The sequence below is a fragment of the Camellia sinensis genome, chromosome 1, assembly GCF_055761805.1.
Source record: "Camellia sinensis isolate YWXY chromosome 1, ASM5576180v1, whole genome shotgun sequence".
Lineage (NCBI taxonomy): Eukaryota > Viridiplantae > Streptophyta > Magnoliopsida > Ericales > Theaceae > Camellia > Camellia sinensis.
In genome coordinates this window covers 27,198,846-27,226,687 of record NC_138961.1, presented here as the reverse complement: position 1 = coordinate 27,226,687, position 27,842 = coordinate 27,198,846, and the positions used below count along the sequence as shown (strand labels likewise).

General features: G+C 35.1%; 2 protein-coding genes across 5 annotated transcripts; one reads left to right on the top strand and one right to left on the bottom strand.

The window, feature by feature from the left end:
• The first annotated feature begins 1,776 nt into the window (after positions 1–1,776).
• On the top strand, positions 1,777–19,895 carry LOC114296793 (uncharacterized). 2 transcript variants are annotated; one of them, XM_082874865.1, is made up of 19 exons: positions 1,777–2,192; positions 3,959–4,038; positions 4,225–4,275; positions 5,234–5,731; positions 5,866–6,123; positions 7,089–7,154; positions 7,939–8,118; positions 9,118–9,169; positions 10,250–10,528; positions 11,747–11,857; positions 12,651–12,833; positions 14,219–14,494; positions 15,266–15,892; positions 16,047–16,146; positions 16,548–17,050; positions 17,141–17,201; positions 17,287–17,355; positions 18,457–18,911; positions 19,460–19,895. In XM_082874865.1, the coding sequence occupies exons 1-14, from the start codon at positions 2,007–2,009 to the stop codon at positions 16,089–16,091; spliced, it is 2,892 nt and encodes a 963-aa protein (XP_082730991.1). In that variant the 5' UTR covers positions 1,777–2,006; the 3' UTR covers positions 16,092–16,146; positions 16,548–17,050; positions 17,141–17,201; positions 17,287–17,355; positions 18,457–18,911; positions 19,460–19,895. The 2 variants fall into 2 exon arrangements, with proteins under 2 accessions (XP_082730991.1, XP_028096931.2); XM_028241130.2 differs by lacking the exon at positions 16,047–16,146.
• A 1,286-nt stretch (positions 19,896–21,181) lies between these two features.
• Positions 21,182–26,782, bottom strand: LOC114296811 (THO complex subunit 4B). 3 transcript variants are annotated; one of them, XM_028241147.2, is made up of 5 exons: positions 26,297–26,782; positions 26,081–26,188; positions 22,464–22,532; positions 22,198–22,379; positions 21,182–21,853 (listed from the first exon to the last, which is right to left on the bottom strand). In XM_028241147.2, exons 1-5 carry the CDS (start codon positions 26,474–26,476, stop codon positions 21,685–21,687), a joined length of 708 nt encoding a protein of 235 aa, XP_028096948.2. In that variant the 5' UTR covers positions 26,477–26,782; the 3' UTR covers positions 21,182–21,684. The 3 variants fall into 3 exon arrangements, with proteins under 3 accessions (XP_028096948.2, XP_028096953.2, XP_028096962.2); XM_028241152.2 differs by having other exon boundaries at positions 26,081–26,173; positions 26,297–26,609; XM_028241161.2 differs by lacking the exon at positions 21,182–21,853 and adding an exon at positions 21,896–22,108 and having other exon boundaries at positions 26,297–26,655.
• Between the last annotated feature and the right edge of the window lie 1,060 nt (positions 26,783–27,842).

The window sequence follows — 27,842 nt, the reverse complement described above, 5'->3', positions numbered from 1 at the left end:
ATCTTTACTCAAACTGAAGTCTTCTCCCAATTTAGGACTCTTGTCCATATCTAGGTTGAGTTCCCTCTTTATTCTAGGACTCTTGTCCTTTATCCGCTTATCTCGGATTCCGATATCTTCGGAGATAACCTCGGCCTTGCCGAGATCACCTCGGCGTCACGACCAGGACACGTGACACGTCGGCTGACACGTCGGCGTCACCTTGTCACGTGTTGGTACTCAGAAAGTATATCCCCACACCATTTTACTTCATTTTTTGATAAAACCATCCAAAAGTTCTATATCCCAATTTTACTCTTTAATGGTACAGCAAAACTATATATGGTTTTATAACGCTTCAATTTCTTATCTTCATTTTTTAAATTTAAAAAAAAAAAAGAAAAAATGTGTTTTATTTATTTAAAAAAAAACAAGTTTCCAATCTCTCCTCTGCTCTTGTTACTTCTGGCTGCTACCCACAATCGCTACGGAACCTCCACTATCACTTGTTGCCAGCAATTCCAACAAGTTTCGACCACCTTTCGATGGTTGATCGGTCACCCTTATGGCATCTGTCAACCCGCTAGCACTTCTATTGTCGTATACTTTACCATAAATCACCATCTTTTGTAATTTATAAAAAAAAAATATTTATTTAATATTTTTTTTTATACGTCGAAAGAAAATCAATAGTTTAATTTTTAAAAAGACTTTGACCCTCACCGGTCCAAAATTGGATTGGACAGTCCAATTTGACTTGTTGAATTTCTCATTTTCGATTATCTTAATTATTTATATTTTAAGATTTGTTGAGTATAATGGATATGTTTGGTTTGGATTTCTAGAATAATTTTGGAGAAAAAATTTAAAAAATTTGTTTGGTTTGAAAATTTTCCAAAACAATTTTTAAAATCACTTTCTCTCTCTTACCTATCAATCAATTACTTTCTTTCTCTTCTATCTCTTTCTCAATCACTTTTTTTCTCACACACGTTATAACAAAATATCAAATCATTCCAGATTCCCAAACTACTTTCAAAATACATAACCAAACAAACCAAAAAAATTTCTAAATTCTCTCCCCAAAACAATTTTTAAAAATTTCTCTCCTAAAATCAAACCAAACATACCCACTACAAAACAATCAAGTTAATTAGATAACGACAACTACATATTTGAATCAACTTTGCATGAAAAAAATAGACTGGTTATATAAAACTAAACGTGTGGTTGTCATTATCTGATCAATTTAATTTTTTAAAAGGATAATATACTTCAAGAATTTTAAAATGTAAAAAAATTGAATTATCGAAAAAAAATACAAAAATGAATCTAATAAACTAAACAATTAGTGTTATAATAAGGTAGTGTTACATACATCAATTAGTGTATCAATACTAGTTATGACATTATTATTAACCACACTCATTAATTACATTACAAATCTCAAAAACTTTTTAAATTATGTTACATCATTAATTAGCATACTAGTTAATATACTAATTGGTACATATAATATTATTTGTTATAATATTATTATTAACCACATTTATTATACAAATTATAAATATCAAAATTATACAAAAAATATTACATCACCTATTAATACACTAATTTTCACATTAATTCATACCTAACATTATTCCTATCATATTCACATAATCTCTTCTGCGTTTGTAAATAGTCAATAAATATTTTAATATGACTAGATTAGCATTTCCACCAATGAAACTGACGATTTCACAGCGTTCGCCAGCTGTATTCCTCATAAAACCAAACTTATACGCACAGCTAAGCATGTACACACACTCTTCCGAAATATATGATATTCTACATCTCAACCCCAAACCAAACCCCTCTCTCTCTTTCTCTCTCAGTTCTTTCTTTCGAATGTTCAAATGTAGTAGCAGTGAGTGAGAGACTGTTTACAGAGACACATTCACATAAATCTAATCCAAATTCTCTGTCTATGTATATGTAGTAGTTACGGAGTGAGTGATTGTTGTTGTTGTTGTTGTAGAGCATCGATGTCGACGACGACCTACAGTCCTTCGCGAAGCCCTCTGAGTTCGAGGTTCTTGTTGAGTGGTGCTTCTAGGTTGAGATCTTCGTCCTTGAAGAAGCCTCCGGAGCCTCTCCGCCGCGCCGTCGCCGACTGTCTCTCCTCCTCCGCCCCCTCCTCCGGCGCCTCCGAGGCTTGCAGGACTCTTCGGGTTTGTAATCTCATCGTTTTCAATTTAGATCTTCGCAAGCTTTGGTTTTGATATCTAGGGTTCCACTGTATACATTTGTCTCTCAATTCTCAATTATACATTTGTGTCTTTATCAATCTAATCTAATAATAGACTACTGCTTTTGTATCGTCGGATTATAGGGCAAAGATGTTATATGCTTTCTTTAATCACTTAATAATTATATCTCAAAACAAAGAAATCAATATGAGAGGTGATATATAAAAGATAAAATAAAAAAATAAAAAAATCTATTCTACTTAGATTTGATTTGATTTTTCATAATTTTCTGTTTCAGTGGGGGTGTGGAATCCCTGTGAGAATTGGTTGATACATTTTCCTTCTTATAATTTGTAGCTTATCTCGTTTAAAGTTGGGTGAAGTATCTGTTTTAGTATTTTATTTTGTGGTTGTAATTCAGTGGCTTTGTGCGGGGAGAGCGTAAATTAATTGGGTTGCATTAGTTGCTATAGACATTTATATATAATTCTAGCTGGTAGGCTTCTCTCATTTTAAATTGGGTGAAGTAGTAATGGTTTTGGTAGTTAACTTTGTGGTTGTAATTTAGTGGCTTTGTACATTAATTTGGTTTCGTTGGACGCAGTAGACATTTGTTCGTATTTGGTACGATTTAATTTTTCCCATTATTATTCTAGCTTTTGGGCTTTTATAATTTTAAATTGGATGAAGTAACGGTTTTAGAGGTTAATTTTGTGGTTATAACTTAGTGGCTTTGTACTGGGAGAGCATAGGTTAGTTGAGTTTCATTCGATGCAGTAGACATTTATTCGTCTTCGGTACGATTTATTTTTTCCCATTATAATTATAGCTGGTAGGCTTCTCTCATTTTAAATTGGGTGAAGTAATGGTTCTAATAGTTAATTTTGTGGTTATAACTTAGTGGCTTTGTGCTCAGAGAGCATACATTAATTGGGTTTGGTTAGATGCAGTGGATATTTATTCATCTTCCATACGAGTTAGTTTTTTTTTTTTCTTGGAACGGAAGTTAGAATTTTGTATTTAAAAAAAAGGAAAGGAGAATTTTTGTTCTTGTTTAATAAAAGTGTTGCCATTTATGGAATTTCACATTCATGTGGAAGTTTACAACTTCACTGTTTTATACAACTGAAAATTCCATTTTTTTTTCTTTTTTTGGGTTGGGGGGCGCTGAATTAGTAGTTCTGAATGATTTTAGGGACAAAATTTCTGAAGCTAAAATGTAAAAATAAATTTGTTTGTCGAGAATAAGATTTAATCTACCTTCCACCACCCATCCGCTGAATACAGTTAGTATTAAGCACTTAAATACATTCAATATTAAGTACTTAATTGAGTTATCAACCACTTCTAAGTTTGTAAGTACCCTTTTTTTTGGAACTTTTAGATAATTGACTTTGTAACTTCATGACATGCACAAAGGGGATCTTGCCTTCATTATTGGAATTGGAATTGATTGTGACTTGACATGGTTTTATTATTTGGGTTACATCTTTGAACTTTTGTATTTCACACATCAATTGTTCATTGAAGTGGCATTATGACATAAAAAAGAAAAAGAAAAATTAGTGTGCTTTCTGGTACTGTAAAACTTTCATTTACTAATACAAATGATTGGAACTGTTGGGATGGTTTTTTGGAAATAATTTGGTTAAATGATATGCTTGTCATTAGTATTCCATGCGCCTAAGTCAAATGTAGATGTGCGAAGTATGTTATCAAATGTTATTATTTTTCTTTCTTAATGGCAGGACTATCTTGCGGCACTGGCAACAACTGACTTGGCTTATAGTGTCATCTTAGACCATACTCTTGCGGAGAAGGAGCGCAGGTTTGTACCATGTGCTTGCGACAGCTGAACTACTGTTAATTTATTTTATTTTATTTTTAGTGGTAAGATATATGTAATCCTATGTAGGTCTTTGAGTGTGCGAATTTTCATTTTCTATTATGATTTTCTTTCTTTAGATATGTATAAATGATTTTTTTGGCTACTGACAACTTCTATTTCCAACAGCCCAGCAGTAGTTGCAAGGTGTGTGGCAATTTTGAAACGTTACCTTCTAAGGTAGGTTCTTCTTGGGACAATGGCTTTCATTTTGTTGTATTCAAAACTGTGAAAGAGCTGATTTTGTGGATATGCTTGTGACTTGATGAATAAGCCATCATTATGTTAATGAATGTTTCTAACATATTGTATTGCCCTATTTTTCATATTTCCATACTTAGGTTATCTGGTTACCAATCCAGGATTACTTGGTTAGCACTCCAAGCCTATAAATACAATATTTTTTCCCCATAATTCTAACATGGTACGAGAGCCATAAATTATAGCCTATGTTTTCCGCTTCATTGGCGGACGATAGCCTTGCCTTCGCCACCCGCTGGACTCTCAGTTCCGATGCCACCTTCTTGTCTTCTCCGATGAACTAGAAATCTTGACCGACAAAATCCAGAATCTACGATGTAATCTTCTTTTTTCTCAACGACCAGATCTTCGTGTCATGGTCTTGCCAAAGCTTCATTCATCTTGTTCTATCTCAATCGGAGTCCATTCATGACTGTAAATTTGGTCGTGGTCACCTCGATGGGAGAAATATCAGTCGGATCTTAGCCATATATTGGCTCTTCTCATGTGGATTTCGCCATATATTGGCTCTTCTCATTCCCATGGTGTCTGTTGGGTTTTCTATTTGTATCTGTCTTCAAAGTCTCCTGAGAACTATTTCTACCTTGTTCTTTGGTCCATTGCGTAAATAAGGTGTCTATTTTGGTCCGTTGCGTAAATAAGGTGTCTATTAGTCCCGATTTACTGTTGAATATCATTATTCAGCTGGGTCAACTTTTGGGTCACATCTAACCTAAGGGGCCATCTTGAACTTTAAGGTTGTTGCTCCTTGTTACTGTCTATATAGGATGCCAGAGTGGTTCCTTGTACTGTCCACTTTACCTGTTCATACAGATCATGCTATTGTTGGGTTCTTCCTTTCACTTATGTGTATACACATGTGCTTCACTTGTTGCAGATATAAGCCCAGTGAGGAGACATTACATCAAATTGATCGGTTCTGTGTGAGCATAATTGCTGAATGTGAAGTTAGCCCAAGCCGAAGATTGTCACCAGGGTCGCAACCTTCAAATCAACAATCTGGAGTGCCAACAACACCGACCAATATATCTCCTTTGCCTGTATCAAGTTTTGCATCAGGGGCACTTGTGAAGTCATTAAATTATGTCCGTTCTCTAGTGGCTCAACATATTCCTAAACGGTCATTCCAATCAGCAATATTTGCTGGAGCTCCTTCTGCATCAAGGCAGTCACTTCCATCGTTGTCATCTTTGTTGAGCAAATCTTTCAATTCGGCAAACAAGAAAGAATCTTTGGAGAACAAAGAGGCATTGGTTATATCTGTTTCAAACTCACCAATTGTTGAAAATGGTGATGGAATGGATGATTTTGAGTTCATAGCCCTTGATGTTCTGAAATGGCGCTGGTGTAGGGACCAACAGTCATCATCTGAAAGGTAATTGATTTCAGTTTGTACCTTTTGGCTTTCTTGGGATTATTATTGCTACAACAAAACAAGAAAAGAGAGTTTGATTTAACTATTTATGTGGTTTTGATTTCTTGTATTGCTCAAAAAACCCAACTATGCAGTGATCATGTTCTGAGTCCCCAAGACACGAGTACGCATGATTTCCTTGAAATAGGTGCAGCAGCTCTTCTTGTGGGGGATATGGAAACTAAAATGAAGGGCCAATCTTGGAGAAATTTTGGGACTGCTGATATGCCTTACCTTGATCAACTGTTGCAGCCTTCATTACTAACTACCGTCACCAGTTCTGCTTCTGCCCGTGCGCACTTGAGAGCAATAACAGCAACCAAACGCACTAAACCAGGCCCTATTCAAATTTGGCATGTTCTTCTAACTCACTTTGTTGCTTTTTTTATCATTTTCATTTTTTTTCCAGTTACTATGTTATTATTGTTGCATTTCTTCTTGCTTGAATATTCATTGTACATCGCAAATAATTGTAACCCACTTATACGTAGCATTAAATTTATAATTTTTTCTTTTTTACATGGTTACCTCTTATCAAACATAGCCAAAGATAGAGTGGAAGGGACTGCAAAAGCAGTAATTTCCTTTTGGCTTGATTGAGTTGTAGAATATCATGGCAGTGGTTTTGTGTGTGTTGGGTATAGGTTGTGTTAAGCAACCTTTTCCACATTCAAACATTGGAGGGTAAAGTCTCTGAACAAAAATGTGAACATAAGGGTTAAGTATTGTCTCAAAGGTAATAAGTCGAAGTTAAAGTTGTTTTTTTTCTTTTTTCCATTTTTTTTTTGGGGGGGGGGGGGGGGGGCGGGGGGTTTGGGTAACTGAGGTTAAGGCTTGTTCTTTGTTTGAAACTGGAAGAAAATGCTTGTGGTTTTAGTGCTCGAGTTGTGGCATAAAGTGGGGTTGTGAGAAAGGATTTTAAAAGATAGTCGTAGGTCTGCTAAGCAAAACTGGAGGTATAACTAATAGGAGGAGAAGATTAAAAATTAAGAATTTCCATATTAGGAATTTAGGAGTTTCATCTAGACTGAAAGTGACAGCAAAAGTAAAAGCAAGTATAAGTGAACTGTTAGTTTGTCATCAAAAAAAGAATTGAAAATTGCCAATGGCCAAACACCTAAAAAATTAGATGCTATTAACGTGGTTGCATTTGTAAACCAAAGGGTTGAATCTGTATTTTAGGCAACCTCGGGTATTAGTAATTTACCCTTAAAACTAGTATGAGAAGTGTTGCCTCGTTGAAGGATTGATTTAGATGGTTTGATTATGCCATTACTATTGTCAGATATATAATTCTGTTTTCTTTGTTTTTTCCCAGGGAAGATTCTCCAGTAAGCACATTCCGTCCACGTGCTAGACCACTATTCCAGTATCGTCACTATAGGTACAACAAAATGAAATATTTCTCCATTTTTTATGTTCTATTGATGTAAACCAGTATAATTCTCTCAATATTTGACTATTTCTCAAAGTTTGGCTGAGAAACATGGACACTTTGTGTCCAATACCGACACAACACTCTTCGGATACTTCTCGACACTTACATGCACATGAAACATATTACAAGTTTGAATAAAATAACTTGGAATCCAATGATTTTAAAAAAAAAAAAAAAAACTATGTAAATTTATACATATTCTCCTCCTTTAGACTTAAAAAAATTATTGTCTTTGACTTTAAAATTCATGTATATGACATATAATAAATATATGAATCTATATATTTTGCACATGCCCTACATATTTTGGACATTTGCGTATCCGGCACGTCCGTGCCCGTGCTTCCTAGTAGTTTGGTAAGTGAGAATCAATAGCCATATCATTATAATTGTAGAACTATATAGTTCTCTCTGATGGTGATACTGTTTCTGTTATTATCTAAATGGCATTAATTTTATTATCAATTTATTATTTGATTTTTCCCCGTGTTTTTGGCCAATTACATGCATGTCTATTTTTGGGATTGTAACTTCCCTCTCAGGCATTTCTATCTAACTGGCATTGCAACATAATGATTTCAGTTGTTAAATTCATCGTATAAACACCATTTCTTTTGCTTGCATTCACCAAATGGGTTTTTCATTGCTCAGCTCTCTCTCCCTCTTCCCACCCTCTCTTCTCCTCTCCTCTCTCTCTCTCTCTCTTTCTGAATGTTTATTTGTGTACCAGCGAACAACAACCTTTGCGATTGAATCCAGCAGAGGTGTGTGAGGTCATTGCTGCAGTTTGCTCAGAGACACCTACTCCAAATGCTAATCTCATGTCTATCTCTTCTAAATTAAGTAACAACAGTGGAAAGCAATCAATGGACGTGGCTGTGAGCGTTCTCATCAAACTTGTAATTGACATGTATGTTCCCATGCATTTATTTAGTGGCATTATTTAATGAAATTGTTATTTCCACAGCTTTTGTGTACTCTTCCACAATTCTCCTCTCACATGGTGTGGGTGCCACCTATGACAGAGAGGGCTGTGGAAGAATACAAAAAAAAAGTTAACAACCCCTTCTCTTTCATTCTTGAATTTCTTTTATATGCAATTAAATACACTTTCTTCTCTCTCTCTCTCTCTCTCTATATATATATATATATATGCAGATTATCCCTGGTTTGTGGCTGCATCATGTCTCACATAAGACCTGTGCTTTATGTTCCAAAAAATGGTGACCTTCAGTATTCATATCCTACAAGCATTGATGTGATTCATTTATTGGCACTGATGACATGGCTTCTCTATTATAGTCACCTTAATAATCTTCAAGCCAAAAAAAGAAGAAGCTATATATAGGAAAAATATTCTTCAAGCCAAACAGACAGCTTTATATATATAGGAAACAATTGTTGTCAAAGCGGGTGCCTTAATTACTTGGATTAACTTTCCCCAGTTTCATTGGAAGAATTAGTTGAATTATTTAATGACCATTTTATGCACAGTGAGTAGGGCCTCCAGTTTAGTCTAATATGGATACCATCCAATTTGCAACCTTCTTCTATTGTGAACTTTCTAGATATTAATAATTGGACAAGTAATGTGAAATATTACAGCTAGATTGTTGTAATTTTGAGCTATATTCCAAGTTGTGATTGATGGCCACAAATTTTTCTTTTTTGTGACAATGAACTTGATAATAAAGTTACCTTATTAAAGCTTATTGAGCCCAGAAAAGCCACATTAAATTAATAAATTTTTAAGTAATTTCCGTGAGTATGAATATCATGAAGGTTTGGTCTGCTTGAACCATTCAATTATCTGCCAAATAAACTTCTTGACTGGTTGATGTAATTTGTCATCTTTTTATTTTTGCATAAAGTTTATTATGGGCTGATGTTGTAAAATTTTGTTTTGTAGGTATGTATTGGATTCTGGAACAGCTGCTCCTCTCACTCTATCCATGCTTGAGGTGCTGCCTCCATTACAATATTTTTATTTTTTATTTTTGGTCATGATCTGTGTTACATGGACTCGGCACTTTGGGGCGAAGTACCCGTGTCGACACGACACGGGTGCGGGTGTGAGATCTGTGTCGGATTCGCGTGTTTTCTCTCGGACACGGCTCTTTACAGACAGCAAAAGAGATGAAAGAGGGAGAGAAAGAGAGAACCTGGTCACCTGTCGAAATGGCGAAGACATCGATCGCTGCTTCGACATGCTCGATGCTCGATCTCCATCTCCTGCTCTGTCTTCTCTCTCGTCTCTCGATCCCCTTCTCTGTCTTCTCTCTCGTCTCTCGATCTGTCGATCTCTCTTCCTCTCCTCTTGTCTCTCGATCTCGATCTCCCTTCCCTCTCTTTCAGTCGCCGACTTCTTTGTTCTCTTCTTTGTTCTCTCGATATAATGATATAATATATTAGTAGATAATAATATAATAATATATTGGTATATAATAATAATAATATATTTATTAGTATATAATATTAGTAGATAATATAAATCTCATAATATAATAATATAATATATAATATTATTCTCTTTTTTTTTTTATTCAAATATAATATTATTCATATCATATAATATTATTCATCCATTATTCATATTACATTTATATTAACATATAGTATAAATTACATTAATATAATAATATATAATATTACTCATTCAAAAAAATTAAATAATATAATATATCATAAATAATATAATTTTTATGTCTAAAATAAAAATAACTTATTTTATCTTATATAATATAATTTATTTTATATCTAAAATAATTTTTATTTGTTATTTATATAATATAACTCATCTTCCTATAATAAATATATATTTTTTAAAACAAACTATTTAACGTATCCCCGTACCCGTATCCAAATTTGGATGCATATCCACGTATCCTTAATTTTTAATTTTGAAGTGTCCGACCCTTAGATACGCACCCACACCCGACACCCGTACCCGCGTCCATGCAACTTAGGTCATGATAATGATGTGGTTAAAGCTTCTTATGTTATTCTCTCTCTCTCTCTCTCTCTCTCCCTCTCTCTTGCAGGAAATGCTTAGTTCTCCCAGATTGGCTTCGAGGGCTCGTGCTTTTGATTTAATTTTAAACCTTGGGGTTCACGGTCATTTATTGGAGCCAATGATACTTGAAGATACTTCAATTGAAGAAGATTACTCTCAAGAATCATACTTTGACCATGAAGCACAACTTGCAAACCAAGGAAAGAGAAAACCAGATTATTCTAAGATGGAAAATTCCTCAGCTATCAATAATTTTGAGTCTTGGATTTTAGGCATTCTATATGAGATTCTTCTTCATCTTGTTCAGGTACGTCTTATCTGTGATTGTGATTGTTTAATGAGCTATTACATCAACCACTATGAATCTAATACTTCTTTCTGAAAGCTTCATCAAGCAAAACTTGTGATGATATTTTATTAAAGGAAGTGAAATTTACTTGAACAGTAGAAGAAAACATTATACATACCATGTGGTGCAACTTATATGTATATTACTAAAGATCATGCGTTATCATATCAACGGAAACTCTGTGCTACAAGGCTTATACAGAACTGCTTTATTGCAATCTGGAAGCTGCAGTGGTGCATTCCTTCAATTAATCAAAATTTGCTATTGCACAGCGGTGCTTTTCCAAAAATTTACAATCATCATTTTATTCTCCAGAGGAAAGAACATAGTGCTAGATGTAAAAAAATATTAATTAAATAAATATACTATTAAAGCAAGTAGTTGGAGTTTGCTTTATATAAATGATATTGTCGAGTTTCATCTTCCACATTTTACATTTTAAGTGGAAATTTTTAGATAATAAATACATTATACATTGTCGGTTCAGTACTTGCCATGTTTGTATCTTCCATTTTCTGAATTTATTGTGTCCTTGTGTTTGTGTTGTGTCATGTTTGTGTCCCATTCTCTGTGTATGCTACATAGATATGTGTGTCTGTCAGTGGTTGTGAATGAAGATGGTGACACAAACACACACATTATTTGCAAACCACCTTAATCAATGGCCGTTGAGCATTCACGGTTTTAGTGTTGTTGTGGGATCTAATAGTAACAGTGATGTAATGTACCAATGATTATCATATTTTGTATTAAAATTGGCTTGTTAAAGCTTTTAAAAATAATGGTCACCAAAAGTTTCTTTGCTACTTTCCAATCTTTTTCTTTGCTACATGAGAATTCTTCATATATTACAGGGGCCGAGGATAATTCCTTTTCTTGATTTCATTTTCTTCTGCTAATTTTATTTTGTACAAGGTGTAGTTCAAGGTAGAGGAGCTAAAGTGCCTTCTTGACTGATGTTGAATTGGCACTAACATTGTATTTAATTTCTTCCAAGTTATTTTTGTGATGGACTCTGAACCTTTTCCAGATTGTTTTAGGTTGAATATAGTCTATACTGTCAATTGGTTGTGGATTGGTCACCTTGACCTATATAACTATCATTTATTGGTTACTGTCTTTTCAGTACTTCATGTATCATGGTTAAGGCTTCTTTGCCATTTCGTTATATCACAGATACAAGAGAAGGAACAATCTGTCTGGGCTTCAGCCCTAAGCTGTTTACTTTATTTTGTCTGTGATAGAGGCAAAATCAGGAGGAAGAAGCTAGAAGGACTTGACATAAGGGTAATTCATTTTTCCCTGCTCAGTATTGTATTTTCTGTGCAAGTACAATTTTGTATGTTCTTTATTATGAGGAGCTTCAGATTGATGAGAAATCGCTTTTGATGATGTTTCTCTGGTGCCAACTATTGAAAACATAAATAAAAATTATTATTGTTTAATAATTTATTCATGTTTTTGGCTGTTGATGTATGCTACAAGCTTCTGTATCACACAGATGCCCATTTTTAGATAAATGATGGAACAAAAGGTTTTATAAGAGTAGCTTATCAAATATTTTAATGTGGTTTTATAGAACTGGAAATGCTTGCTTGGTTTTTCCTACTTGCTGTTGGTATCTCTATTATTAGCCACATTTGAGCATGGGGAGTGGCTTGTCATCAGACCTTTGTTTTAATTGCAGCTTTTAGGAATTTGAACCTGAACAAAGTTTTTGATTTTGACAATTCATGGTATTTAGTTGACTTATATTCAGGTAATGATTGCTTTTTATGTTTTCTTAATGAAATCTTAAGAAAAGTGAAATAAAGAATGAGGACAAGTTTGATATTTTACCGTTGTATTGCCACAACTGATCTCCCTCTAGTGACGCTAATGAGAATCTGCAACAGTTTCCAATCATATATTTTTATTGACTTTATCATTGTTTGAGCTTGTATGTTTGTATTGTGCTATAGTTTCTGCATAGTCAGTAAATTTTTTTGTTCTATGCTTCTATTAAACTTCATGTACATCAACATCAACATCTCCATTGAGTTTTGGGTTTAACTTCTTTTTTTTTTTCATCTACCTGAAGGTGGTTAAGGTTCTTATAGAGGTTGGCAGGAGAAATTCTTGGGCAGAACTTGTCCGCAGCAAGCTTATTTGCATGCTAACCAACATGTTTTATCAAGTTCCTGACATGACTGTTTCAAGTACCCCTAAGTTTCTCATTGAGCAGGTTGATCTGATTGGAGGAATCGAGTTTCTCTTCCTTGAGGTATGCTAATGATTTCACATGAAAGAAACAAGCACTATTTAGAAGAAATTAATACAAATGAATATAAAGCGTTGAATGAAATTGTCTTAAGTTGATTATAGGTATCTAACCTTTCCCTACAATAATAGGTAAAATTATCTCTGTACAATGAAAGGAACATTTAGTTCTATTTGTAAGTTGTATGAATTTGCTTGGACTTTTAACTTTTTGGAGATGCATGAATCTAATAGTTGCCATTGTAAGTAATTTTAGATGGTTCTTATTGATGCACAGTGCATTGCATGTGGATATTTTACGATCTGAATTGTGCTATTTTAGGTGTACTGAAGCCTCATGTGTTACCATAGAAGCTCATGTGTTGTATTACAAATGTATGTGCTGAACTGAATGTGTCCATATTTTCCCACAGAACATAAAATGAAATAAACTGACCTCCGTGAACCGAGTTTGGGGTGGGTTCTCTCCTAGGGTAGTGTGGGGGAATGATTGCTCTATCCCAAACCAACCCTATTTGAAATCCCTAGTTGCTAACCCACCAGTGCCAGCATTACTGTCTTTAGCCAGCACCACCATGGCTTCCATTGCCCATCGTCACCAAGCCACCACCATCACCATTCACCACCACAGTCGGCTAAGCCACCACCATTATATGGTGGTTATCAACTCTGTCGTTCTATCTCTACCGTCACCACTACTGTGCCACTATCACTTCCACTTTTTTCATGATCAGGACTTATTCTGCATGACTTCTGCCATCATCTCCACAAACCACCTCTCATTGGACTCCAAATACCTAATTGCATATATAATTAGATTCAAAATTCAATTCAGGAGGAATTTTATTCAAACTTTTTTTTTTTGGTAATTAAGGTTTATTAAGCAAGGAACACAAGGCAAGCAGTAGGATAGACCCTACACTGCCACAAGACCATCAACTGTACATCAGATGTCTACTTTTCTATGAAAGATTCTAGGAAAAAATCTCGAAACACTAATAATGTTCTTATTCATCTGATTATCCTTCACCTTAGTCCAAGTAGATACCTTACATTTAATGGCTTCAATCATTTCCTTCTGAATTTGATTCAAACTGATTCTTCAAAGGATAATATTTTAAATGCCACGTATTGCTAGATTAAGATTTGCATTTGTTACCCCCCCCCCCCCCCCCCCTCTTTCTATCATTATTTTCAAGTTGATACAGGGCTTTTCGATTCTTAGATTTAGAGATCTATGAAGCAATTCCAGTTCCTTGAAAATATTGTGAGCTTCCTTTCTAAAATAAAATTAGATACTTATGTTATGTACAAAGGTCTGTTTAATTCAGTCTTTGAAACTCATTCAAAACAATTTAAGTCTCTTATTTTCTGATTTCTACAATGCAGTTGGTGCTCTCGAACTCCAGGGAAGAAAGAAGAAATCTATATTTGGTGCTTTTCGACTATGTTTTGCATCTAATAAATGAGACATGCACAGCAGCTGGAGTATCGGAATATAGTGATGATGAGATTCAACCTATTGCTACTTTGCTCATGCTTGCAGACGCACCTGATGCCTTTTTTATTTCTGTTAAGCTTGGTGTGGAAGGAATTGGGGAGCTTTTGAGAAGATCAATTGCTTCTGCATTGTCTACATATCCTAACAGTGATCGACTAAATACCGTAATTTTATAACTTTCATGCACGCTCATGCAAGCTTTTAAGTGTTGTAGTTCCATTCAGCTTGGGGTTTTGCAAAAACTGAGAAATCATGAAGTCTTATAATTCTATCAAGCTTGGGATTTGTGAAAACTGAGTGTCCAACTTTGCCAACGTCCAAGTAACAATTGCCTTACTGTGATAACATATTCGTTAGGAAAATAGTTACAGAACATTTATATATATATATATATATATATATTTTTAGTGCTTTTTATAATCTTTTTTGTCTCTGAAGTTCCAATACAAAGGTATGCATAATCTTTTCACCTTGTCTTTCTTGTGAATGATTTCACTATGAACAACCACCCCAATGATATGTATTAGATCATATCTGACTTTATACTTGAAAAGAACTGTGGTATAATGGATTTCAATTTATTTTTTTATTATTTTTTTTTTGTTTGCAATCTTGCCATTTGTCCCTTTCTTTTGCTCATGTATTCTGGTTTATTCACTCAAACCATGGAAAGAAAAAACTGAAGGACATTTATATGAAATTCTATCTCTTGTTTTTTAACGATTTTCATGTTAATTTGTTTGTTGTTTTGCTTTTCCTGATAAGGTTTTGCAGTAGTAGTTTCCAAAAGTGGGTTGATTAGTTTTGTTGTTGTTTTTACTTTTTTTGAAAATTGAAATCAGTTTTGTAGACTTGAATGCAATTTATTCTGGAATTCAGTCTTTTGTACTTTCTTGTGATCTTTTTGCACTCTGAAATTCATTATATTTTTGCAGCTCTTGGAGAAGATTACGGAGAAACTTGATACGTTCATAAGTTCATTTACTCATTTAGACAAAGAATTTGCCCAGCTGATACAGATAACTAAATCTTGTAAGTCTATGGAAAGCATCAAGGGTGGAGTTTTGGGACACACTGCTGGTATGAAAGTGAAGCTCTCGTGGGCAACTTTGCATTCTCTTCTTCATTCAGAAAGACTGGTTTGTCGTCAGAATGGGTATGTGTGGTTGGGGGATTTGCTTATGGCAGATATTAGCGAGGAAAGGGATTCAAGTATATGTTCAAATATCAGAAACTTGCAGCAGAAAATTTCCATTACTGGAGTTAATGATTATTCAGCTGATTCAGATGTTCCTTTACCAATTTGGCTTATGTGTGGGCTTCTGAAGTCAAAAAATAGCATCATCAGGTGGGGCTTCCTATTTGTTCTAGATAGGCTTCTTATGCGATGCAAATTTTTGTTAGATGAGAACGAACTACGGCATTCTAGTGGTAGTGAAGCTGCTGGAGACCTACAAGACAGCAGTCGTCTTGAGAAAGCAAATGCAGTGATAGACATTATGAGCAGTGCTTTGTCCTTGGTGGCTCAGATAAATGAAACAGACCGTATAAATATTTTGAAGGTATTCTTTTTAGAACCTAGACACCTTTTTGGTAAGACTACAAAGGCTGTCTGCACTTTGGAATAACTTGATTTTATTTCATTTATTGTTTGTTTTTGGGTTGAGGGTTAACATGATTTTAAAGGACATGAATTGACCAAATTTTCTCATTTAGGTGACCTTATTGTCAATCTTTCATGTCACTTGTCATTTTTGGTGAACCATTCTCCTCAGACTGATAAAGAAATTTGTTTGATCTTTCCTACCACTAAGTGGTAAATGTTGCTTATCTGCTTAATATCTTCATATTTCAGTCATTCCAAATTCATTACAAGGCATGCAAGGATTTTTCTTGTTGACGAGTTCCCTTAATTCTTTTTGTGTTAATATAACCCTTGGTACTGTCATTCATTAAACCCATTGGCTTTATAACGATGAACCTTAGATACTATACTTGATTTTGAGAAAGAGTTGATGTTGTTAACATGCTAGAAATTAAAGGGAACCAAGGATGGTTTATATGATGCAAACAAATCTTGGTTTTCACTCAAGCATAATATGAGTATCGAGGTTTTTGGTTGGTTGTAGTAATTCTACATATCTGCTTCTAACATAGCATTTGTTAGGAGGCATTACTTGAACTGACACATTCCATCTCTCTGCTGCTTCTAAACAGATGTGTGACATTCTATTTTCTCAATTGTGCCTGAAAGTTCTCCCAGCGACAGAAATGACATTTAGAGACACAATGCATGACATTAAGGTCTTTAGGCGAATGGATGGGAGTAAAAAGGCTGATGCAGGAGAGCTTCTCCATCAACAAGAGAATTTCTCCTGGGATGAATCCATGGATGATATCAAGAGCAAATGTGCTCTCAATGATGATGCTCAAATTTGCGAGACTGCTTCCATGGCTGCATTACTTCTCCGTGGACAGGCCATTGTGCCCATGCAGTTGGTTGCACGCGTTCCTGCTGCTTTGTTTTATTGGCCATTGATTCAACTTGCTGGAGCAGCCACAGACAATATTGCACTGGGTGTCTCTGTTGGCAGCAAAGGAAGAGGAAATATACCCGGTGCCACGTCAGACATTCGGGCTACCCTTCTTTTACTTCTAATTGGAAAATGCACTGCAGATCCTGCTGCTTTTCAAGAAGTTGGTGGAGAGGAATTCTTTAGGTAATATTGCAATTCAATGCTCTTTGTCCATTGGGTAACCTTTCTTTATAGAGAATTGCCAAATAACTTCGCACCTTGGGTCTTTGGCAGGGAGCTGTTGGATGATACAGACTCAAGGGTGGCATATTATTCCTCTACTTTTCTTTTGAAGGTGAGATTAAGCTTTTCCACAACCAAAGTAAATCATATACTTATTTTCATGTCAGCACAAACTGATCTGAAGTTTGGATTTGTAGAGAATGATGACGGAAGAACCTGAAAATTACCAGCGAATGCTTCAAAATCTCGTTCACAGAGCTCAGCAGGTGCGACCCTAGTTTTGATTGAAGAAATATGTTGCATCCTGAAGCACTGACAGTGCTAAAACAAATTTGATTTTTTTTTCCCCTTTTTTAAATGAAAACTATACTTAATAATTATGAGTCATGGTCTCAAGACAAGGCTAGTGCATGAGCAAATCAATAGTTTGCAGGTACCACCCTGTTAGTATATGGCTGCATGGTATAGTTTTTTTTGGGTTTGAACTTGACAGTGTGAGCAAATTATGACTGTTCCTTGTAGTTGCAATGAGCACATACCTTAAACGACACAATAGTCTTGTTTCAGACCCTTTCTTGGTTATTTTGCTAGACCAGTGTCCACACCAGTGGGCATAACATTCAGCTTCTGAGTTTCTTAATCCTTGGAACTTAGGTCTAGGCATGAGCTGTCATAATGCTAGAGTCATCACAACTGGCCCTTTGTTCTCGTTGCTTAGTGGGATAGTACTAATTTCAATAGGTACTGTTGATGCTTGGAACACAACAGGAACCTCTTTGTTATTCTCTGATCTTTTACTATTTGAACCAAGTGATAGAAAGTTGAAACTAACATTCCTTTTTTTTTATTATTGGTTGTCTTATTCTTTCTTCTTTCTTGTTGAGAAGGCCTTATCCTCTCTTCTTTTTGGCCATGAGCCTTTATAAAATTTAACCTTTCTGTTGCTGATCAAAAAAATAAATAAAAATTTGAAACTAACATGCACTTTGATGCCAACCATCTTTTAATTTTTGCTGAGCTACTTCATGTCATCTATGAAACCTGTTAGCGTCTACTACAAGAATAATAGAAGAGTCCAAATAAGCATAACAGTCAACAAACTGGTGGTCATCAGATTGATGGATATTTTTTTAACTGTTAAGAAAATTGGTGGTATGGTGCTCCAACACGTAGATTACTGGTAGCTAAGGCAGCAATTACCTTTTTCCTTATCATGGTCCAATATATTTTTATTTTTATTATTATTATTATTATTATTTTTTTTTTGGTGAATGTTATTGGGCTCATCCTGTATCTTGGTATTAGTGCTGTTATTGCATAGCAGAATTACATGTAATGACATTTGGCTAGCTGTTCCTGCTGTGCAGAGCAACAATGAAAAGCTATTGGAGAATCCATATCTTCAGATGCGTGGCATACTTCATTTGTCAAACGAATGATCTTCGAGCTGGGCTGTACTCTTAAGACTATTTTCTGGAGGGATATTTTGCCTTACCTGGAGACTTGTGAACATCACTTCTGATTCTCACTGTATTTTAGCACCCAGCATTCCTTGGCTGAAGTGTGTGACACACTGACAGATGCTCTGAACTTTTATACATTCATCTAATGGTGTAGAAATTGATACACAAGAAGTATTTATTGGGACAGGCAAAGAGCACGAGGTAGGCCTGTCTGTGGGAGCTGCATTAGTGTCCATTTCTCATAACACAACCGAATTTACATGAGGAATGGACCAGGGACTTTCTGTGTGCTGAAATTTGTGGAGCTTGATGTTCAATTAAAGCTAGCAGAGGCTTATTGGGAATTTCTCCATCTTCAGGTATTGTTCATAGGTTCTCTAGCACCCTCTCTGTATGAATAAAGTTTATAGTTAGTACCCGTTCCTTTTTTTTCAATGGGTCTTGCTAACAAGTGCCCCTAGGGCACAAGAAAAAGACAACAAGTGGGTAGATCCTGACAGACGCTCGTCACAAGATTCAAGCACTTTTTATTGATTTCAAAACACGTTTTCATCACATTGGCACTTGTTAGCATTTGCCTTTATTAATTAATGGAATTTTAGATCGTTTATGATACAATTTTAAGAATTACTGTCTTTGCAGATTAGATTAAGTCAAATGTTTTGATATTCTCCTCGTTAGAAGATATTTTCTTGAAACCTTTTTCATGCATTTCTGCAACAAAAAAGAAAAAAAGAAAAGAAAAAGAAGGCATAGTTATTTATGTTATGGAGAATAGTGTTGTAATCATGTCATTGTAAGCTAAAAATGTTGTCAAGGTTGACTAGCTGTACAAACTATATATTATGCAGCTATGTGAATGTCTTGTTTGTATAAAAAAAAATTCTTGTTTTTAATGTGAAAGCAGTCACCAGTGTACATGATGAGAAAGATTGGAAGAATCCACTGTGCTACATGAGAATTCTTCTTGGCCTTTAATTTGTTAACTTTCTAGTGGACAAGCAATGAAGATGCTGTAGGGTTAAGATTGGATCGCAAGATTCTTCAATCCATTTTGGGGCATTTTAGGGGCATTGATAAAGCGGTGCCTGGTATGCATTTGTGACTTCTTGTCTTTTATTCTTCTCCGCTTTCATCATATTGTGAATGTTGTAAAATAGCCATTGAGAAATTTTGTCGTGTCTAACTATCAAAAGTTATTATTTTTTGAAAGCAAAGTTTTGTATTTAGCTCTTTGTAATTTTTTTCTTTGCCTGTTGGAGAGATGCAACTGAGTGAGTAGAGGATATACAGATTTTTCAGTTTCATGATATTTGATTAATTGGAATTGAATTTTGTTGATATATTATTATTATTTTTTTTCTGCAAGCTGTGGTTTCACAGATTTTCAATTTTATGGCAGCATTGATTAGTCAATATACATGTGATCATTTTAATGGTGTGTTTGGTTGGAAGATTTGGGGAGGGATTTGGAAAGGGAAAGGGAAAAGATGTGTGAAACTAGGTGAAATTTAGGCATGTTTTATTCATATTTCACCTACCTTTTCCATTTCCCTTTCCAAATCCCTCAACCAAACACAACATAAGTGAATTCTTGGGAGAGAATCAAATGGCACTAGGTGCCACTGAGAATTGTTTACTGTTGTCGACGGGCCATTAATTTTTTTTCTTTATACCTGCGTTCTCTCATCTTACTGTTTATTCAAATGTTTTTTATTCAATCAAAACTGGGAACTAAGGTTGCAGTTGATGGTAATGCTTGCAGTTCATTATTTTTGGTTTACTGAAAATATTGAAGATGTTATATGAAAACAGGAGGCGGCTGAAGGTGGAAAAGAAACATTTATAAACAAATTAAATTTTCTTTTTATAAGATTTTTTTTGAATTGTTTGTTTACATATTTTTTCAAATGAAAAAGAAAAATGTCAAACAAATTTTCATGTGTAGTTTTTAAATTTTTTTGAAATATAGTTGAGGCCAGGGATTCCAAAATAAAAAATACTAAAAATTATAAACAATACTCGCATGATGTAAGTATTATTATGAAGATTTTTTGGTAATGTTCACTCTTGAGAAATGCAGATGACAATGGAACAAGTAGTTTTTAGTACCCCTGTAAGTTCAAATTCCAAGTTGTGCGATGAAACTAATACATCAACATTTATGAAACTAGCAAGGCTTTAGAGAAATCTAGTTATTATACCATTTAAAAATGTTCTCGTCAAAGGAATTATCAACTACATTTCAACCCAAAATTAGTGAAGACCTGGCAGCTCAAGGCAAGATATTAAGAAAAAAACTTTACTGACTGCATGTGCAAAAGAAAAATATATAGAGGGGACAAAAAAAAGAACAGGAAAATGGAAATGCCTCAAGATTATGAGAGGGGAGGGTCCTCTCTAACAATAAACATTCATACCATGATACCATCCGGTGAGATGAGAGGGGAGGGTCCTCGTACCATGTCTTACAATACAAGAAATTACTAGCCAAGTTTCCAATATCAACTATAACTGTAATATAGCTACATCTATAGACTTTAGCATAAAATTGTCAAAGATCTTTTGTTGCAGTTCCTTAGAATTAACACAGCACGAAAACTACCAATAGTTCACCAGTCAGGCAATGTATAGAATACATATGCATCTCTGTCACTTTATACATGTTTACCAGAAATATCTTTTAGCCGACACATCACCAATTCAGGTCAAACACAGAAAGAACTCAGCTCAAGCTTCCATAGCATCAAAATCAGCAGAGCAGACAAAAGTGAGCCACCATAAAAAAAAATTTAAAAAAAAAATGACAACTAAACTATTATGTTCCATATATCAATCTACCTGTATGCAGTTAGTGATGTTTCAAGTAGCATTAATGGTGTAATGACAAGCATACTTGCACAAAAGACATCATAATGCTGTGTTTGGTTAGGGGATTTGAGGTGGGATTTGAAAAAGAAAATGAAAAAGGTAGGTGAAATGTGAATAAAATATACTTAAATTTCACATAGTTTCACACACTTTTTCCCTTTCCCTTTCCAAATCCCTTCCCAAATCTCCCAACCAAACACAGCATAAAAGTAATCATATCGGGGAAAACCTAAAAGGGATGGATTACACAATAGATACTACTCAATTTATTTGCATAGCTTCTATATGATACTTCTCCAAATCCGCATCAAGAGCTTCAGCAGACACCTTCTCACCATGGCTTCTGCCTCTTCCACGGCCCCTCCCAAATCCTCGGCCGCCGCCGCCACCACCTCGACGGTCACATCCCCTACCTGCAACCCTTTCTTGCCTACAGTCAAAACAACACAATAAAAAACAAAGCTAATCGGGATGCTACAAGAAACTACAGTGGATGAAGCATTAGACCACAAATAGGCATATCTTTCGGCTGCTATAACATATACAGGCGAGTACAACACAAAAACAATGATACACGCAGGGTGCTGCACAAACATCAAAATTACTTACCAGTCATCGTTCTAAACAAGCCACTGATTTCTCCCCGTTTAGAAGAATCTTAACAGAGATGGGAAGGCACATGATGCTTTTTTAAGTAACCAATAAGCATACAGTAAGTACTCTGAATTTTGAATATTTTTTTTTTCACATACAGAACGATCAGAAAGTCCATACCTTCTAAAATTGCCACTTGGATTTCCTAATATGCCATTGGTAGTTGGAGGCGCAGGAGGAGTAACAATATTGACTCCAACCAACTCAATTTTCATTGGTTTCCCATCAAGCTGTACATTGTTGTATCTCTCAACGGCCGTTAAAGCATCTGATTGACGTGTAAAAACAACTTCGGCAGTTCCCTAAGAAAAACATTCTTCCTAAGCCATTAGTAGATACAATAAATTCTTCGAAGTGACCTGAGTAGTCTGAGCCTGTCAATATACCTTTGATCTCCCGCTCCGATCATAGTGGATTGAGTGTCGCTTCACTTCACCAACCTCAGAGAATAACACCTGCAAGGAGACATATGAATGTTATCAAAACAGTCTGATATGAGAAATCAAAACATTGTTAAGTTAACACATTTGTTTATATTCCATATGCATATCAGATATTGTACTCTGAAAATCTTTGTAATACTGCATTTACAGCAAAACTTTATTTAAGATTAATTTTCTGTATTTTACTTTGGAATGATATCTCAACAGGAAACATGCAATGATGAATTATCAGGCTGAACTCCTATCAGAAAACAAGCAGAAAAAACATATGCATGGACATTTACATAAAGCAAACTAGTCGCTCAAGGGATCAAACACCTTAATGATCAGTTTAGATGGCAGGAATCTTGAGGGGAAATGAGAATGTGATTTTGGGTATCTATGTTTTCAGTGTTTGGAATAGATTAGAATCAGAAGGTGATTCCTAATTACCTGCTCAAGCAGGAATCGTTTTCCCAAACTCAGTAGCAATTTGATTTCCCAACTCTCCCATGGGAATCTCACATCCCTGGAGGAATGTTAACCATTTAAGGATTAAAAACAATTTGGAGCACACAACCCAATATTTAAAATTTAATTAAATTCCCATAAAGAATTTTTAACGAATCCAGACACTTGCATAGCATTGACACATGAATTTTATTATTAATTATTAATAATGAGATTCTCATTTACCCCTCGAGATTTTTTTTTTTTTGATAAATAAATGAACAACTTTATTAGAAAGGCATCAAGACGATGAAAAGAATACAAAAACAGCCCACAAAGATCCAAACAAAACTAACTAATCAAATCATCCACCAAATCTACAAAAACCAAAACATTTGGATCGATCGAACCCGTAACGCAACTATGCAACACCATCAACAACTGGTTTTCTAACCATGATATAGAACGGCACTCATCCTGAAAAACACACCTATTCCGCTACAACCGCACCAACTAAAGCAAACAATGGGAAGCAAGTACCCAGGCCTTTCGACGCCTCTTCCCCACCCCAACTTTGTAACACACCCAGCACCGACCCCTCAAGATTTTTGCCATCCAAACATAGCCTTAAAGAGTACAAATCTATATCTATATAATATAGCAGAAGGGTTTTTGAATCTTTAACATATTTTTGTCCTATTAGGACATTTGAACGGCTTAGATTTATTCAAACTACAAAATAATGGCTGTGATGTACCGTACGTGTACATTTTCTACTTTCCTACTTTTCTCTCTTAATTTTTCTTTTTCTCACCCACCCTCCCACGATCCCATAAATAATCCCATAAATGATCCCATGATCCCACCTTTCTCTTTTTCTTTTTCTTTTTTTATTTTCCACCCTATTTATTTATTTATTTTGTTTTCTCCTTTTTGTTCTTTTATTTTTATTTACATCGTGCCTTCAAGCACGAGATACACTAGTTACAAATAAATGAAAAAATATGAACACTAGCAGACAGTGAACAAATAATCTCTGCATCTCAAAGCAGAATCATACTAGTAGTAGAACATTAGGGAACACCACAATAATCACAAATTTCCTCCAATAGGAAAATTTTAAAAAGCTCCTCGTGTTTTAGATGCATGCAATCATACAACAAATGAGAAAAGTCGACACTAAGCTGCCACACAAACTACAAACCTAAAAGCCAGCATTTTCACAAAAGAATGAAAAATGACTCGCAGTTAATTCCCACCTTGGCTAATGGTTACAATTGACTAGGGATGAGTAGCGGATATACCGATCCATCCAAACCGATCGAACCGAATCGATCCGCTGCGTGATGACGAATGGACGGTTGCGGATTGATTTTTTTCCAATCCGCCTAGTTTTGGACGGATGGCGGATTTGAGGTTCATATGGCCGCAACCGAATCGCCAAACCGCTGAACATCCCTAATAATTTATAAGACTTTGTATTTTCAATTTGTTTATATATTCTATTTGTGTTTTCAATTGAAAAATAGTTTAAATATTCTGTTGATATTATGTTGAAAAGAAGTTTTTAACTTAAATATATTTTTTGAATTAAAAAAAATATATGTATTATTTATCTATCTATTTTAGTTTTTAAATCTAACTCTAAAAATAATAAATAAATAAGATTATATATGCTAGTTGTTTTTTGTTTTCAAAAACAGATATAAATGTAACAATACAAAGGCATACAATCTCTACTACTGCTCTGTTCATGGTTTTAATAGTTTGAATTATTTTTATATTTTAAGAACCATAGATTATAATACTTTATGTGAATGAGACATGCTATGATTGTAATATGTGAGTAAAGTTTTAAACTTTCTTTCTTTGGATGAGGCATGCAGTAATTGTAATACTCTGTTAAGTCATTGACTGTAATTTTTTTTTTTGAGAAAGTGCACAAGTTGAATTATGTTGAAAATTTATAAAATTTTAAACCGCCAAACCGATTCGCATTCATCCACTAATTCTCTTAATCTACATCCATCGGATTAGCGGACAGATGCGGATTGATTTTCTCCAATCCGCCAATCTAGCGGACAGATGACGGATTGAAAGTTCCGTGACCGCAACCGATCCACGCCCACCCCTACAATTGACCAAAGCCCGTCCCTGTCCCAAACATCCATTATCCTTATTAAACAAAACTGATGTATTCAGTCACTGTCCTCGACCCTTGACAGCCCATAGAGAAAATGTTTAACATTCAAATTCAAATACACTTGATTAAACATATTTAATAAAACATAGCCACAAAGGAATCTTTTCTCTGCATGACAAACTTCCCTCTACTGAACTTCCTATATTCCCCTCTCTTTTGCCACTTAAATATGTCCTGATTCCTTTTTAAAAATGACAAGTAATATGTTATACAATTTTACCATCTCAATCACAGTTCTACTATTCCAATTTTTTCTATTTGCCCCGTTGGCCTTCACATGGATCCCTTCACTATCGAAGCTACTAGTGGATGTGAAAATTTATGCATGCCATGAGATATCAATGAAAACCCGGAACACAAAAACAAGGAAAAAGCTATTCTTACCCCCCCACCCCCACCCACACACACACACACAAAAGGGTCATATAGAATCTGCCACAAGCATGATGGCATTTTCATTATTAACAATCATCTTGGTGAATTTGAACTTTGAAGTGATAGATCTACAATGCAGCCACATTTTATGTACAAGTTTTACACATATATATTTTCAAGTGATAGACAATTTGCATTATATATCTATATAATAAAGTATGAGGGTTTTTGAATCTTTAACATATTTTTGTCATATTAGGACATTTGGCCAGTTCAGATATGTTCAAACTACAAAACAATGGCTGTGATGTATACTCCGCATACATTTTCTACTTTCCCGCTTCTCTTTCTTACTTTTTCCTTCACCCTCCCATAATCCCATGAATCCCACCTTCCTCCTTTTCTTTTTATTTTTTGATTTTTCCTCCCTTTTTATTTTCCTCCCTATTTATTTAATTTTGTATTCTCTTTTTTGTTCACTTGTTTAACACAGTGCCTGAAGGCACCGGCATGCACTAGTATATATATATTATAAAAACACAAAAGCAAATACCTTTAAGTCCTCATTAGAAACACCATAATCCAAGTTGGAAACGTACAGCTTCGTCGCTGATTCAGATCCCGACCCTCCCATCGCCAACATTTGCTGCACTTGAACCATCTGAATCACAAATCAGATTTCTCTAAGAATTCTCTGTATACACCAATATATATATATATATATGCATAAACCCTAAGATCTAGCAAAGCATGGAGAAAAGAAGATCACCTGAGGGATCAAATATGGCGTCGTTCTCGTAGGAGCGCGGTTGGGGAAGCGACGAGCTGGACCTGGACCTGAAACAAAACCTCGGCCTCGGCCTCTACCCCTGAAATTACCATTGGATCCTCCGGATTTCTTGTTATTTCTTATGATATCATCCAGCGACATGTCCAGAGCTTGGGACATTTTCGGTAATCTCAGTGATTCAAAGTTAGAGAGAGAGTGGGGGGTGATTAGGGTTTTTGTGTGAGAGAGAGAGGGTTTAGGGTTTTTGATTTTGAGAGAGGGAAAAAGGAATTGGGGATGTTTACGGGAGCACACAAATTTGGTTCAACCACTCACATGTGAATAGATTGACCTGGGCTGGGCTTTTGCTAGGTGGGCTTCTTGCTAAAATATAAGTGAATACGCTACTGCTTGGGGCTCGACAAATCGAGGCTCGAATGCCTCAAATTATTTTTTGGATAAAGATTCGTAGTTTGAATGCTTGGCTCGAAAACTGGCTCGAATTTATTTATTTATTTTTAATTCTTTTCCTTCTCTTGCTTCAATAGCAGACAGAGGCTTTGCTTTTCAATAATAGACAGAGGCGAGATAGAGAGAAGAGAGAGAAAAGAAGAGGAAGAAGAAGAAAAGAAGATTAAGAGAGGAGGCGATCGGTGGAGAGAAGAGGAAGAGAGAAGGGGCGGCTTTTTTTTTTCTGGATCTGGGGATGTTGATGATGAAGATGTTGATAATGAAGATGTGCTGTGTTGATGAAGATATTGATGATGAAGATGTGCTGTGTGACGAAAACATTGATGATTTTTTTTTTTTCTAGATCTGGAGCTGAAAATGAAGGGGGGAAAAAAATTGATGTTTTGTTTGATGTTTTGTTTGATCTGGAGCTGATCTGGAGCTGAATGTGATGAAGACATTGATGATTTTTTTTTTTTTTTAGATCTGGAGCTGAAAATGAAGAGGGAAAAAAAAATTTGATGTGTTTGTTTGATGTTTTGTTTGATCTGGAGCTGAACAAGAGAAGGCATTGATGTTTTTTTTTTTTTTTTTTCTTCTTCTTCCTATTCTCTTTTATTCTTCTTCTAGTTCTGGTCTGCTTCCTCTTCTTCTTCTTCTCTTGTTCTTCTTCTTCCTGCAAGAAAGAAAAAAAAAAAAATTGTCGATGAACAATTTTTTGTTTTTTTTTGTTGATGTTGATGATCTGGATCTGCAGCTCTTTTCTTCTTCTTCTTCTGTTTTTTCTTCATCTTCAACTTCCAAAAAACGAGAATGAAAAAAAAAAAAAAAAATCTCCAAAACGACGTCGTTTTGGATTCGAGCCAATTTCGAGCTCGGCAGTTTCGAGCTACGTAGCAGTTCCGTTATTTTTTTTTCTTTTCTATTTATGGGTTAAGTTGGTTTGGTTGTTGTTTTTTTTTAAGGGTGGTTATGTGTATGAGTGTGTTAAAAAATTAGATATTTTGTACCAATTCAGCCTGCGTGATTTAGGTTTGGTTTAGCATAACTTAAAAAAGTTAAAAAGTCACTCTTCTATTTAAGTCACATCACATTT